General features: G+C 38.4%; 1 protein-coding gene and 1 non-coding gene across 2 annotated transcripts in view; both read left to right on the top strand.

Moving 5' to 3' along the window:
* Nucleotides 1-14503, top strand: part of EIF3A (eukaryotic translation initiation factor 3 subunit A) — a 29281-nt gene that overhangs the window by 8346 nt on the left and 6432 nt on the right. The window contains exons 7-18 of the mRNA XM_085064723.1: nt 374-545; nt 1489-1593; nt 2354-2452; nt 3130-3246; nt 3704-3889; nt 6041-6388; nt 6924-7028; nt 8770-8883; nt 9138-9260; nt 10269-10422; nt 11348-11532; nt 13150-13238. Coding sequence (XP_084920849.1) covers nt 374-545; nt 1489-1593; nt 2354-2452; nt 3130-3246; nt 3704-3889; nt 6041-6388; nt 6924-7028; nt 8770-8883; nt 9138-9260; nt 10269-10422; nt 11348-11532; nt 13150-13238 — 1797 coding nt within the window. The remainder of the gene's footprint in view (nt 1-373; nt 546-1488; nt 1594-2353; nt 2453-3129; nt 3247-3703; nt 3890-6040; nt 6389-6923; nt 7029-8769; nt 8884-9137; nt 9261-10268; nt 10423-11347; nt 11533-13149; nt 13239-14503) is intronic.
* On the top strand, nt 2809-2941 carry LOC146435106 (small nucleolar RNA SNORA19). Its single transcript, XR_014853247.1, has one exon. It is a non-coding gene; the product is annotated as a small nucleolar RNA SNORA19 (small nucleolar RNA).

Genomic DNA, 14503 nt, shown 5'->3' on the forward strand with positions numbered 1-14503 from the left:
TTGGCCAGTGCTAATTGCCTCTAAAGAAATCTAGAGCAAGGAGGATGTTTTGCAAAGCTACAGCGTAAGTATTGTGAACATTAGAATCACCTTAGTTAAGCTTTCTTCTCTTACTCACTGAGAAGCTAAGCAAGTTGATAAATACCTGGATTTTTGTTTCCTTTTTCTCTCCTGAGTGGTGGTATTTTCTTCACAAAATTCCACTATTTCCTCTCATGGTGCAGTTGGTGTCTCCTCTTTTTTTTGTTATTTCTGGTGTTTTTGCAGAGTTTTACATCATGTGCTCCTTGCTCCTCTCTTGAATTGCACGTGTATGAACAGCAGTTAAGTGTTCTCTTGCACTTCATCTCTTGCACTTCTGCTTTGTCACCAGGATGTCCACTCGAGTCCTTTTGGCCACCCTGTCCATTCCCATAACTCCAGAGAGAACTGATATTGCTCGTCTCCTGGATATGGACGGAATCATTGTGGAAAAACAGCGGCGCCTGGCCACCCTGCTGGGGCTGCAAGCTCCCCCTACACGGGCCAGCCTCATCAATGACATGGTGAGCAGCTTCATAACATTGAGTCCTGTTCCTTCTAGAGCACTGTGCTCAGCTGTGGGACAGCAATTTTAATGCTAAAACAGCTGTGTAGCTAATTGGGACTGAACTGCAGATTCACAAGAACTGTTTGGAAATGACAGTGAATGCTTGTATGCACTAAGGAGTCAGATTCAATATTGTCTTTTATGTCACCCAAGTGACAAATGTAGTTTTGAAACACTAAGTGGTCTGAAACTTGTTGTGATCTAGAACTTTAGGGTTTTTTTCCAACTCTGAAGTGTGTAATTAACTGAACCAAGTGCTTATTTTTCTGTTTTAAATGTGTTTTGAGTAAATACAGGTCAGATGTCAAATGTTGGATGATACGGATCTGAGTTGTTATGAAAACTTTGTGTTTAATTGGAAGCGATGTTAGATTTAGCTATCCTGAGACCTCCTCAGATACTCATAATCAAATTAGTCATTAAGTCAGGGGTATTTTCAGAGAACGTTTGAATTTCTTGCAGTCATTTGCACACATCTAAAACTTAGGTTCAAAGCTTGTTTTACAATTCAAATTATTTCTTCTTGCAATACCTCTCCAGTTTGCCTCAAACCCACAATTGAAGGCTTCAGAAATGTAATCTGAGATGTGGTTTTAGTTTGGATGTGGACTTACATTTGTGTAGTAGGTCTTGTGTCTTAGAAATGGCTAAGGATGGTACTCTAGTCTGTTTACCTCGTTTGATTTTGGTCTACTTTTTCATTTTTAAATACATTTAAGTGGTGTAGTGTAGCTTTACTGTCACTGCCATTGAGAATGTAATGAAAAGTACGTAGTCCCCTGTGTCAAAATGCACATCTGGTGCCTGTTTAACTTGTTGAATATGAAATTCTTCAAGCATTACTATTGGTTAATACTGTATTTATGTTGAGATCTTTGGATTTTTTTTGTTGACTGTAGGTCAGGTTCAACGTAGTGCAATATGTTGTCCCAGAAGTGAAAGAACTTTACAATTGGCTTGAAGTAGACTTTCACCCGCTCAAGTTGAGTGCCCGTGTCACCAAGGTAAGTTTTTTGTAGCTCTGTATGTGTAGTAATTGGTCTTGACTAATAGTCTGTTAGTTGAATATTGATTTGGGGTAAATATCAACTAGCTTTCTCTATTGCCAGATTTTTCAGTGGTAGACATGATTTGGTGAAGTTCTGTTAATCAGGACATGTACATGACATCTGATAGAGTAAGCCATGTTATTGAAATAGAATGACAATTCACTCAGGTCTCTTGGGTGTTACACAGAGCTCCATAAAGGTGTAGAGTTTTGGGAATGTATCAGAAAGTTTTGTTGCTGGAGATGATACTGAGTTCATGTGTTTAAAGCTGCAAAATGAGAAGACTGTGCACACGTGGGCATATGCTGGCAAGTGGGTTGTGTGCTGGGTGGAAAGATAAACCAGTGACTATTAAAAGGTAGAGTATTGGGAGGTAGAATAATGTGAGAGCTGTTGATTAGATTAGTGTAAATTCCGCAGCTGATGAAGCACATCATGTTCTTTTTCTTTGATAGTGGGAACAAAGATATTTGAGGTGCTAAAAGGAACTTGAAGGTAAATTAGCAGTATGGTAAATGTTGCCAGTACTGTCAGTCGCCTTCATACAAGAGCTGTCAGCTCTGCATTGTAACTGAAAGTGTTCTGATTAAAGGATGCAGTGCAGTATCTGACTGGAAGTGCTCTTGTTTCATGAGCTGTAAACCAGAAATGTTACTTTAATGGTGAAGTTTGTACAGGTCGATGCAGATAGAGTAACTTTTCAGACTTTTGATAGGTTCTGAACTGGGTGAAGGACCAAGCTGAAAAGGAACCTGAACTGCAGTTGTACGTTCCTCACCTGCAAAACAACACCATCCTTCGCCTTCTGCAGCAGGTAAGAGTAAAGAAAATCTATACATAAGTATACATAAGAAAATGCTTTGGAAGAAGATTAAGGTGGAAACGTCAATGCTGAAATAATTTTTCTTTCCAATAAATGGAAGACCATTATGATTCTGAAATGCTCTTTTACAGTATATAACCCATATGTTCACTTTGTGCATCACTTAAATACAGCTGTAGTAGCTGTACGCAATAGTGGGGTGTAGTGGTGTGGTCTCTTGTCTAGATTTTCTTCATTATTTAGCAAGTTTTTTAACACTTCTCTTTGGAGCAATGTCAGGAAGAATGTTCACTTTGGTTTTTGGTTTTGGTTTTTTTTTTTTTTTTAGTATCTGAGTTTTTCATAAAATGCACATTTCATTGACCTGCTTTCATTACCAGTGATGAGCAGTGTTATTTCTGGTGTGCTAAAGAAATAGTTGAAGGCTAATTAGCAGCATAGCTGGTTGTAGTTACTGCTGCCAGTCTCCTTCATACAAAGCAGCCATTCAGGAATGGTATTTAATCTAAATACAGTACAGAAAAAAAATCTTGCAAGAGTATTTACAATTACATTCATATGTTTACATTCATTTGTCGACAATTTACCAAGTTAACTTTAAGGCCTGTACAACAATTTCTGATTTCTTTTTATTGAGGAAAATGCCTAATGTTTCTGTTCACATTCAGGTGGCCCAGATTTATCAAAGCATTGAGTTTGCCCGTCTGTGTACCCTGGTTCCTTTTGTGGATGCTTTCCAGCTGGAGCGTTGTATCGTGGATGCAGCCAGGCATTGTGACTTACAGGTGAGTGCTGGGAAAAGACTTTTGTGGAGTGATGTCTGGGTTCATGTGTGTTGCAGGGGATGAAAAGGAACTGGTTGACAATGTGGAGGAAGAGGCAAGACTGATTTGTCTTCCAGTACTCATTTCATTGCATCATTGAAAGTTCAGCCTCTTCCAGTGGTTTTTTTTTTTTATTGTTGCTGTTGTTGTTGGTCGGTTTGGTTTTTTTTTTATAAACCACAGTAATAAACCAAACTTTTATTCATAGTGCTATTTTTCTCCTACTAATTTGGCATTTCTCACAGAATGGTATAGCAAAATTTTTTTTCAAGTGATTTCTGCTTAGAGCTTCCGTTGACTCGTGGTGCTCATAGGCAGAGCAACAGAAAAACTATAATATAAATATGTAATAATAGTACAATCCTTTTTCTTCCCATTTTTTAAAATTTGTTTTGTTTCGTTTTTTGATTTTGCAAAGGTTCGCCTTGATCACACAACCCGGACACTGAGTTTTGGTTCAGATTTGAATTACTGTACTAGAGAAGATGCTCCCCTGGGCCCTCAGCTGCAGAGCATGCCTTCTGAGCAGATCAGAAACCAACTGACTGCCATGTCCTCAGCTCTGGCTAAAGCTCTTGCAGTCATTAAGCCTCCTCACTTAATGGTAAGTTGTTTAAAGTCTTAGGAAAATGTTTACAAATTTTGTGTTTTAATGAATGTGTTTTCTCAGAATCAATGTGCTTTTTACCTCCTTTTAATTTTTTCTTAGCCTCGGGGTAGTCAGTTTTTTGTGCTTGTGAAGAAGTCATTCTTAAATGCACTCAGCTAGTTGGTGTTTGGTCATAACTAAAATCATGGCAAAATATGCACAAGAGGCCTGAGTGTAAAGTTTCCAGTCTTGCATATATCAGGTTTAGGATATAGCAAATAATAACTTCCCATAGATGAGCCTGCAGAACTAGGATTTGTTTAAAATTTTGCCTGCATTTTTGAAAATGCATTTTCCATGCTTTCTTTATTCTTCCTGGAGAAACCACTGTTGTGAAGAACATGGAACATGACTTTATAAAACAAAAGATCCCACAGCTCAAGAACTGACCTGTCCTTGTCACGTCCTTTCCTCCCCTGTGAGGCTCTTGGCTTCAAGGTCAGACTCACATTTCAGGTTTTCCAGAGCCCTGTAGCAGCAAGGTGTAAATCAGTCTCAGATTTCCAGCATGCTTTGCTTATGGCAAGTTAAACCTTCACTTCTCTTACCAGAGCAGTGATAATCTTCTCATTTGTTTCATGTATGTGAAAGATTTCGTAGCAAACATATCTGGTATTTTTTTTCCCATATGGAAAAAAGGCTGATAGCAAGATGCCCATGTTGGATTCTTTCTACAGGTTGAAATACTAAGTAATAATCTTAAAATATAGATGCAGGAAGTAGAACTGTATCATGTCACCTCATGCTCGCTTCCTTAACTTAGCTTAAACATGTATTAGTGGTTTTATAATGTCTAAGATAAAAATATTTCTATGTAGGTTTTTCCCTTTAAAATATTTGATTCATGATTGGTATTAGATTGTCATTTTGGAAGAAAAAACATGCTTTAGCTCTGCATTCATGGATAGAAATAGCAATTAGTCTTGCACTTGACGTGTTAGTACAGTTAGTAGCTGAATAAGACATAAATGCTGGTCATTACAGTTGTAAAACTGGAGAACAGTATTAAGTTTAATATCAATCTGTGTGGTTAGAGAAGCTACAGAACAAGTTGATATCCTTTTTTCCTTCACTATTCCAATCAGAACTTTTTACTTTCTTTCAGGTGCTTAAAAACTTTTAATTTCTGTCATGTATGCTGTAATTCACAAAATAATTAAATTAATCTAAAGGTTTTCACTTTTGCATTTCTGGCACCTCCATTTATCTTTAAATGTGTGCAGATCTGCAACAAAGTATGGATGTTTCAGTGTTTTTGTTGAATGCCCTAGAAGTGACGGATTACTAAAAATATCTCTGAGGGTGCTCAGATTTCAGGAGCAGCATGGCTGTGGGAGTGTGGGGAGCTGATTGGGCTGCAGTGCTTGGCTGGACTCATGGAAATGGGAAGCTCCCTGAGCTGGCACAGTGACACCTCCTCATGTGTACAGCATGAATGTCCACCAAGAACTGTGGGGGGACTCTGGGGAATGCTGGGGGGTGAGAAGGCTGCTTAAGGAACAGTTTATATTCTAGTGTCTAGAAGCCTAGTGCTTTTTATAGGGTAATTAAAATGGTTTTGTATACAGTGTTTAAATTGATGGTTTTTTTATAATCTCACAGATAGCGCTTTGTGTCAGTTAGGATACTTTTCTGTTAGTGTGTTTGGAAAATAACAAAACCAAAAAAAAAAAAGCAACTTTGTAAAATACACTACCTGTGGTGATATGCTTGCAAGCACGTGCTGAGACAAACAAGATTGACCCCACATGCCCACTGCAGTTAAAGATTTCAATATCAATAACATCTGGGTGTGCAATATTTTTGGACAGAAGAACGTGAAACTGTCATACCTAAGCCGTGTCACAGGATATTGTCTTTTACAGACAACTGTCTCCATGTGCACATGGTTCTGGGCAGTTGGTACTACCTTGGATGCCACTTGGATGAGTGATTTGCCATCACAGTTGCAATTCCACTCAGTTGTCAAGTTTGGAGAATAGAATTAACTTTGCATTTTCTTTGAGAAGCATTTGCTCTGCTTTCTGATTTTCTCAAAGAGGGACTCCTTTTCTCGAAGAGGGACTCTCTCTATATATCATTGTCTTATTCTTAATTTAAATCCAGCAAGAGAAGGAAGAACAACATCAGCTGGCAGTCACCGCCTTCCTCAAAAATTCCAGGAAGGAGCATCAGCGCATCCTTGCACGCCGTCAGACCATAGAGGAGAGAAAGGAACGCCTGGAAAGTTTGAACATCCAGCGTGAAAAGGAAGAGCTGGAGCAGCGGGAAGCAGAATTGCAAAAAGTCCGGAAAGCTGAGGAAGAGAGGCTGCGCCAGGAGGCAAAGGAGAGGGAGAAGGAGCGGATCCTGCAGGAGCATGAGCAGATCAAAAAGAAAACTGTCCGAGAGCGCTTGGAGCAGATTAAGAAGACTGAACTGGGAGCCAAAGCGTTTAAAGATATTGATATTGAGGTAGGTGATTTATTGTTGCAGTGGGAAGTTATTTTGTTGTGCTTGCAGTGTTACATTGCTGGGCTGCCTGAATTTCAGGGGTTCTACTAGGTTTGTACTGGTCTTGCAAACAGCCTCTCTTAAAAATGAGACAGTGGAAGTAAACTTCAATTCTGGATTTGGATGGGGCCTTTTTTACCTCAGGGAATTGGTTTTGTTTTGCTTTGTTTTGTTTTGTGGCATTTGGGGGTGGTTTTTTTCATTTTTTGTTCCCCTCTTCGCCCCCGTTTTTTAAATGGTATCTGAAATACAAACTGGATCTTCAGATCCAATTTTGTATTATCTGAACAGTGTCTCAATTAAAAATCAACATGATTTCGAGAGCTTCTTAAAAATAAAATACAGGTTACCCAGAAGGTTGGAAAAGAAACTGTGAATGTTTCTGAAACAAATAAATTTAAAAGTTAAGGGGAAAACTTCAGCATAGCTTAAATAAATAAATTACATTTGCAAGAAAAAAAGTTTGCCTTATTTTATATTGATAACTTGGTTTTAGGATCTTGAAGAATTGGATCCTGACTTTATTATGGCTAAACAAGTGGAACAGCTGGAAAAAGAAAAGAAGGAACTTCAGGAACGTCTGAAGAACCAGGAGAAAAAGGTACAAAGTAGGAAGGGTACAAACCCATGTCCATGCAATTCTTTAGTGAATGTGAACTCCTGTGGTGATACATATATGTGCCTACACATGTATATAATATTGGTGTTGGAAATGTTACTGTTTGAAACTGAAAAAAGGTAAATGTGTTATAAACAAATAGTCTCTGGTTTCAGTGTAAAAATTTGTTCTAATTAATGGAGCTGATTTGAAAAAAGGACCCTTAAGCTGTATGTGAATTGAGTCTTAGCTGGGAAGACTTGTAATTGGAAAATGTTCAGAATAGGTTAAATGTTCAGAGGTGAGACCATGCCAGCATTGCTAAATTAACTGTGTTAGTCCTCACTGAAACAGAGGAAACTGCGCTGTTAAGAGCCCTCCTAGGTGGTAGAAAAAGATCTGTCTGAAACACGGGTAGCTATAGAAATGTGAGAAATGTGTCATAGTAAATACAAACACACAACCTGGGCAAGGTGACACTCACCCCAGACTTCCTACTGTATTCCAGAACAGAATAGGGATTCTCTGGTGCAGGTGGTGACTTGGGTCAGTCAAAACTGGTTTGATGCTAGAAAGGGGCAAGTCAGTTAAAAGGGTTCCAGTGAGGATCTTTGACACTGCAGGCCTGTAAACCTGCAGCTTATACTGGACAGAGGAGCAGAAAATACAATAAACAGTAGAATTAGCAGGCACCTGAGTGAATATGATCTACCTGGAAAAGTCAGCACAGCTTCTATAAAAGGAATGTTAGCAAGGGCTTCTTGGAGTTCTCTGAAGCTGTCAAAGCAAACATATGACTAAGGCTGATCTGATGGGTGTAACTAAGTTGGATTTCCAAAAAAGCTTTTTACAAAGTTCTTCACAAAAAACCCCAAGTTAGTAGTGTGACGAAAGTCTTTGAATTATGTTCTGGTTAGATAGATTTAAAAACTTTTATACAGGAAAAGCGGGGAAAAGAATCCTCCAGTTTTTGGCTTTGCATATTGAATGATAGGCTCCAAACTTAACATTCTTTGCCAGCAGTGAGAACTTGGTTCTTCTGCGTTTTCAGCACTGTCTGCTGCTCTGGCCTCTATCTCTAAAAGGATGCAGCTGAACTGGAAGTTTGACAGGAGGCCAGCAAGAATTATCTATGATGCAGATTGGCTTCTGTGTGAGAAATGTCTTTTTAAAATACTACTCCTCTGCTGAAAGCTTTCTAGAGAGAGGATGTTGTGCCAGTCTGTAAGAGTGCAGCTCTTTTAAGAGCTGATGATGGGAGGAGCTGTTCTTGCACTGCCTGCAAGGGGTAGTGGAGTAAGAAGGCATCAAATGAAGCCAGCAGGAGTCGTGTTCAGAACTGTTTGTAGGTAGAAGTTGGATCTTCATGCTGTGAGCCTCAGACACACAGGAGTTCTTTCCAAAGTACATTGTTGTATATGAAAAGCTTTGAGTTCTGAAGGATAAGAGAGGAAATCCACTAATGTTTAAAATATAAAAATACTTCCAACACAGAAAATTCTGGGAGCTGAAAGTGGATGATGCTGAGAGAGTATTGAGTGCATGCCTGTCTCTATTCCTGCATCCTTGCCTTGGAGTGCAGTTAGTTGCCTGTGGTAAAGGCAGATTCTTGGTTAGGTTGACCTTTGATGGTCCAGTGTGGTTGTTGCAATGTTGGCATAATAGGTCAAATATATTGTAGGATTCTCCAGAAATCAGGTTTATGTGCATTATGTCATGCTAAAGGTGTGTTATCTTTACTCAGATTGACTATTTTGAAAGAGCGAAGCGCTTGGAAGAAATTCCTTTAATAAAGACTGCCTATGAGGAGCAAAGAGTGCGTGATATGGAGCTGTGGGAGCAACAGGAAGAAGAAAGGGTAAGAATTTTTTGTTCAGTTGATGAAGTCCTTTAGCAATGAATGAAAAATAGTGGGTTTTGCACTGGTTTTTTTCAGCTCTATCCAAGAAAGAAAAGATTGAAATGTTAGCTTTGTGATTTCATTATGCTAGTGGACAGTGATATCCTCTGTCTTTGCTCTGAAAGGGGAAGAGATAATTTCCCCTTTCTAGCTGGGGTAGATTAAATCCAAACGTATAGTAAAGTTATACTTTGTATATTTTTGATTTTCAGATCACCACCCTGCAGCTGGAGCGCGAGAAAGCCCTTGAGCATAAGAGCAGACTCTCCAGGATGCTGGAGGATAGAGACCTATTTGAAGCCAGGCTCAAAGCATCACGACGAACAGTTTATGAGGTACGTGAGATGAGGCATTGTTAACAAAGTGCACTCCTAAAGTGAGGAACTAAAACTGTGACCCAGGGATTCTTCATGAAACTAGAAACATATCAGTATTAAAATGGTTCAGAACTGTGGAATTGCTTATTTCCTGCTTTGACTTTTAAATTAAATTTCTTGCACCCATTCCTAGGTATTATCACTTAAAGTTTTTGACAATTTCTGGAATAGTTTATATGGAAAATAACAGAGATAAACTGTTTATTTCAATACCACTATTAGTAAGGGATCACTGGGTGTCATATAGAGGCAGGCAACTGTATCTGCACAAATACTTGAACTTACTGTGGTGATGGAAAAATACTGACAATCATACTGAAGCTGAAAAATAGGTGGAAATACTTGTCTCTTTTTTATTATCTTTATGTTTGAATCTGGAAATTATTTTGATCGTTCAAGTGTTTGTGCAAGCTGTGTTCTGTGTTTGCAAAATTAAAAAATGAATCAGACCACAAAGTCAGGGAAAGAACTGTGCCTTTGTTTCTTGCTCTGCATTTTAAAATTTTGCATTTCCTGAGACTTTTTGTAGCTTTAACTATCTGGCTATACTACGGTAAAAACTGGCTTTACAAAAAAAAGAAAAAGCAGAAGAGGTGTTATGTTAATATAAATTAGTACCTGCATATGATTCTTTGCAATAATACAGATAATTTTTGGTAATACATTTTGGATACAGGTGCATCATTGTTTAGGCAATTCCTTTTCTGAAAAAGCACAAAGGACTAATACTATGCATGATGATTTGTTTGTCTGTCTTCTAAACTGGAATATATTCTCTTACACAAAAATCAGTTGTAGAAGAGGTTGACCTGGCAAACAGTTAGTGGGTTTTTTTGTTGAAGCAAAGTTAATGTGCTGCAGTTGGTTTGTGTTTCTGTGTAGCTTTATTTAAAACAATCTGTGTAACTGCCCAGCTTCTTAGACATTACAGCTGTGGTGTTCTGAGGTGTACTGTTGGTATTGCAGGATAAACTCAAGCAGTTCCAGGAGCGATTGGCAGAGGAGAGGAGGAACCGTCTGGAGGAGCGCAAGAAGCAGCGCAAAGAGGAGAGACGCATCACTTACTACAGGGAGAAGGAGGAGGAGGAGCAAAGGCTACGGGAAGAGCAGCTGCTTAAAGGTGGGATTGAGAATGGGACTATCTCATCCTCTGCATTCTTGAGTCCATTCCATTGGTGTAACACAGATAATGTCTGGTTTCCCTGTTCCACGATTTTGGAGGCAGTCTTTTCAACTTCCAGTCAGGGGTGAGACTATGTCGTACCTTCCTTGCTTACCTGTGCAGTATAAATAGGAAGGTAAAGCTTTGTAGCTCCCAGACATGAGTGAAGGATGAGATAAAGTAAGGGAGGGTAATGAAAAATTGAGTCTTTGATTTTAGCCCTTAGTTTGAGTTCTGGCCACTTGTTTGTGCAGATCTTAAAAAGAAAAGAAAGGGAACATTGGTGTCAGATCAATAACTCCAGAACTGTAAATTACTCAGACACCTTTCTTTGTGAATTGCTTTGTCTGATAGCCTGTTTCAGGGCTTTAGAAGACAAGAGGTGGTTGGCATCAGCTACGAGGAATTTTTTTCCTGTTTGTCGTGAGTTCATAATCATGCAGTGTTGCAAAAACAAAACCTGAAGCATTCATGAATGTCAAATTTCTGACAGTTAGCTGATGTTTTTGTTTGACCTTTTCCAAGCAAGGAATCCTGTAACATGCTTGAGGTAGTCACTGATATTTTAGTTGCTACCCTTATGGTCTGTACATACAGGTATTGGAACTTCTTCATTCTTGCTAGTTGTTCAAGATGTCTCATTAATGGATGCATCAGGGCACCTTTTCCTGTTGCCTTTGAGTTAGGAGACTTCCTAACTAGAAAGTTACCTCAAAAACAGGGTCTTTGTTTAGCTGAATGCATCATGTGAAATGCTTGTGTTTTTTAGTGTTTATTTTTTGTAGAGTCAGAGGGGAGAGATTGTATTGTGTAACCCTTCTGTGGATACAGCAAAGCAGTGGAATTTGTAGTGATAGTAAGTTCTGTGTTTCCAACTCGGCAGAGCGTGAGGAAAAAGAGCGCATTGAGCGCGAGAAACGCGAGCAGGAGCAGCGGGAATACCAGGAGCGAGTCAAAAAACTGGAGGAACTGGAGAAGAAAAAACGTCAAAGAGAAATGGAGATAGAAGAAAGGGAGCGTCGTCGAGAAGAAGAAAGGAGAGGTCTGGATGACCCATTTTCAAGAAAGGTAGGTAATACCTGTAGGTTTGTTTGTTCTTGACTGCTCCTTCTTCTGTAGATTATTTGAAAGGAGGTGTTAGCATTGCAAAATCATTGGTTTATTTATTTAGTTCTTGTTAAGTGGTAGTGTGAGTAACTAGTTTAATTGTTAAATTACTGTCACTTAGTTTCAGCTCACTATCAGGATCTGGAGTCTCTTGTTTAGCAGTAGAGTAAAATAAAGAAACTATTAAGATCTCCAAGCTGTTTATAAACTAAATGAATAAAACCAAATAAATACCATTCAAAAGTTCTTTAACACAAAAAGAAAGAAAACTTTTGGAAGCAAGTGAAGTGACTCATGCAAAAGACAGGAGTTCAAGTAGATATTGAAGGAAAATCATCCCCAGATTAAACATAAAAGCATCGTTTTATATTTTATAAGAAATAATTCAATAGCATAAAACCAAGAGGTGTGTGCAACTTTCTGTTTACAAATATAACTTGGATTGGGAGAAATCATTATCCCAATCCCACAGGAAACAAAACAAAAGTTACTTGGAAATGTTTAGTGATTTAAAAGAATGTAACTTTAGTACCATAAACCTTCTACCCTCCCACTTTTTCAGAACTTACAATTGAAGAGAACTGGTTTTAAATTTTATCCCACACAGCCTTTCTCTTTGTTTTATACATATTTCATTGAGTTATACCATGAAGATAAGTTATCAGAACTTGTGTAAATTGTTTTGATAGTCTGTCAAGTAAATAATAATGATGGGTATTTTTTACATAAGAGGTCTCCTATCTGCAGGCACTTGATTATATGGAAAAGCTGGGTCAAAAGCATTTAAGGAGACAGAGTAGTGGCTATGCAAGATCTTGGTTAATCTGTATATTTCCCCATATTGACAAATAAAAACACTTTTCAAAGAGGGGTTTAAAACTAGAATACCCTTCTTATAAAGAAGTTGTGTGCTTATGTGAAATCAGGTATTTTAGATGGTTTAGTTAATTAGTTTCCTGTGATGGAAACAAGGAATAAAAATTAGTTTAAATGGTTTGTCCAGCAATGGAGAGAGACATTTTAACTTCATTTAAAAGCAGTAAGGATTGATTATTGCTCTGCCCTGCACACTGTGTGAATCACTAATACCTCACTTCTTCTTCTGTGTGTTGAGGTATTAGGAGCAAAATTGTCCTTGCCACAGAGAGCTTTCAGTGTATTCAGTTACATTTCCTGATGAGATTAGAAAGCACAAAAGCAAATAATTCCTTAAATTCATTCTTGTTGTCATAAAGCCCCAGGAAAAGTGAAACTGTTAGAATCTCTCTTTTGTGTCAACAGGTGGTAGCTGTGGCTGACTGTAGCTATTGTTCACAAAGTTTTTAGTGTATTTGCATATATTCTACCCTGCTGGTAAAGTAGGTGGCACAAGGGGATCCATGTTATTGTTTGATCTGCACCAGAAACAATAAAGTCTGCTAAAGCCATACTTCAGTTACTCAAATCCCTGATAGTTCAGTGTTCTCTGCAGTGTGATGAGTTCTTAGTGACATGGTGTGCTCAAAAGTAAATCATATGTTGAAAATCTTCATTCTAAAGTATTCAGAGAGAATGTTCCTAATTTCTTTTGCCACGCAGGAATCTCGTTGGGGCGATAGGGAGTCTGAAAGCTCCTGGAGAAGAGGTGGTGAGCCAGAATCTGAATGGCGTCGAGCACCACTGGAGAGGTAATCATGGCTTACTAAGCCCCAGTTTTATTGGGATCAAAGTAAGGAGGCTCCCATTTTGCTGCTACTGCTAAAGCTGCACTAACTGAGTAATACCTTAATGCCTTTACTTCTCTGAAAGTTACCTTCTATTAAAAAGTTGCTTTGTAAGGATCTCGGAATGAGAGGGAGGTTTTATCTTGGAACCATGTTCAGAAAACATTCCTTTTTTATTTGGCTTAGATATGTGAAGGCAAGCACACACCTTCTGTGTGTGATAAACAACTTGCTTACTTGGATTCCTTTTTAAATTAACAATTTCTCTCCCACTCAAACACTGGTGTCAGTTCTATAAATACAGAATGGGGAAGGATGACAAGCAAATGCAGGGTTCCTGGATGATGAAATTCTGAGATTTTCCATCTAGAAAACTGACAGTAACTATGTGAGTCCCAGAGTGAGTCATAGAGCAGAAAATACATGCCATAAATTAAAAAAAAGTTCTGAAGAACTGTACTTAGCAGGCAGGGATGGATTTCTGAAGGAAGAATATTCTGAAGGTACGTTAGACTTCAAAAATAAAAAGAAATCCACATTTGTTTACATCTATTTTGGATATGTTCACTAATAATGAAAACTGTTTATACAGTTATAGAAAACAAGATTTTTAACATTTGTCCATTTTTCTGCTCCACATCAGGATGAGCTGTAGCCAAAAATATTTCTGATGGTGCACGTCTAGTTCTTAAAAGCCTGTGCTGATGGAGATAACACTGCTGGTTCCAATTGGCAGTATGTTTTATATCTTAATTAGCCTTGCAGGTAGATAGATTTTTATAAATGTCTAAGCCTAATTTCCAGTACAGCAATTTAAATCCATTAATGCTTACCCTGACTCCAATGGAAGCAAATTAATTGACTTTCTCTCTCTAGTAATTTCTTGAAATGTTTTGGAAGGGTGTGATTTCTGGATAAACAAAATAGTATTCCATCTTTCCTTAAAAGCTATGTTGCTGTTCCTGGTAGTGATTCACTTTCTCGTGAACTTCAAAATCTGGCAATTGGTTGAAATTCTGGGGTGAAGTCTTTTAACTACTCACAAATTAACACAAGATGTGCCTGCCCCATTCCTGGAAGTGTTCTAGGCCAGGTTGGACAGGTGCTGGAGCAACCTGTTCTAGTGGAAGGTGTCTCTGCCCATGGCAGGTGATTGGAATGTGATGATCTTCAAGGTCCTTTCCAACCCAAACCATTCTGTGATTTTTGTGAAGTGTCTAATGCACTTA

Source organism: Lichenostomus cassidix, chromosome 6, assembly GCF_008360975.1.
Source record: "Lichenostomus cassidix isolate B80296 chromosome 6, HeHo_3.0, whole genome shotgun sequence".
NCBI lineage: Eukaryota > Metazoa > Chordata > Aves > Passeriformes > Meliphagidae > Lichenostomus > Lichenostomus cassidix.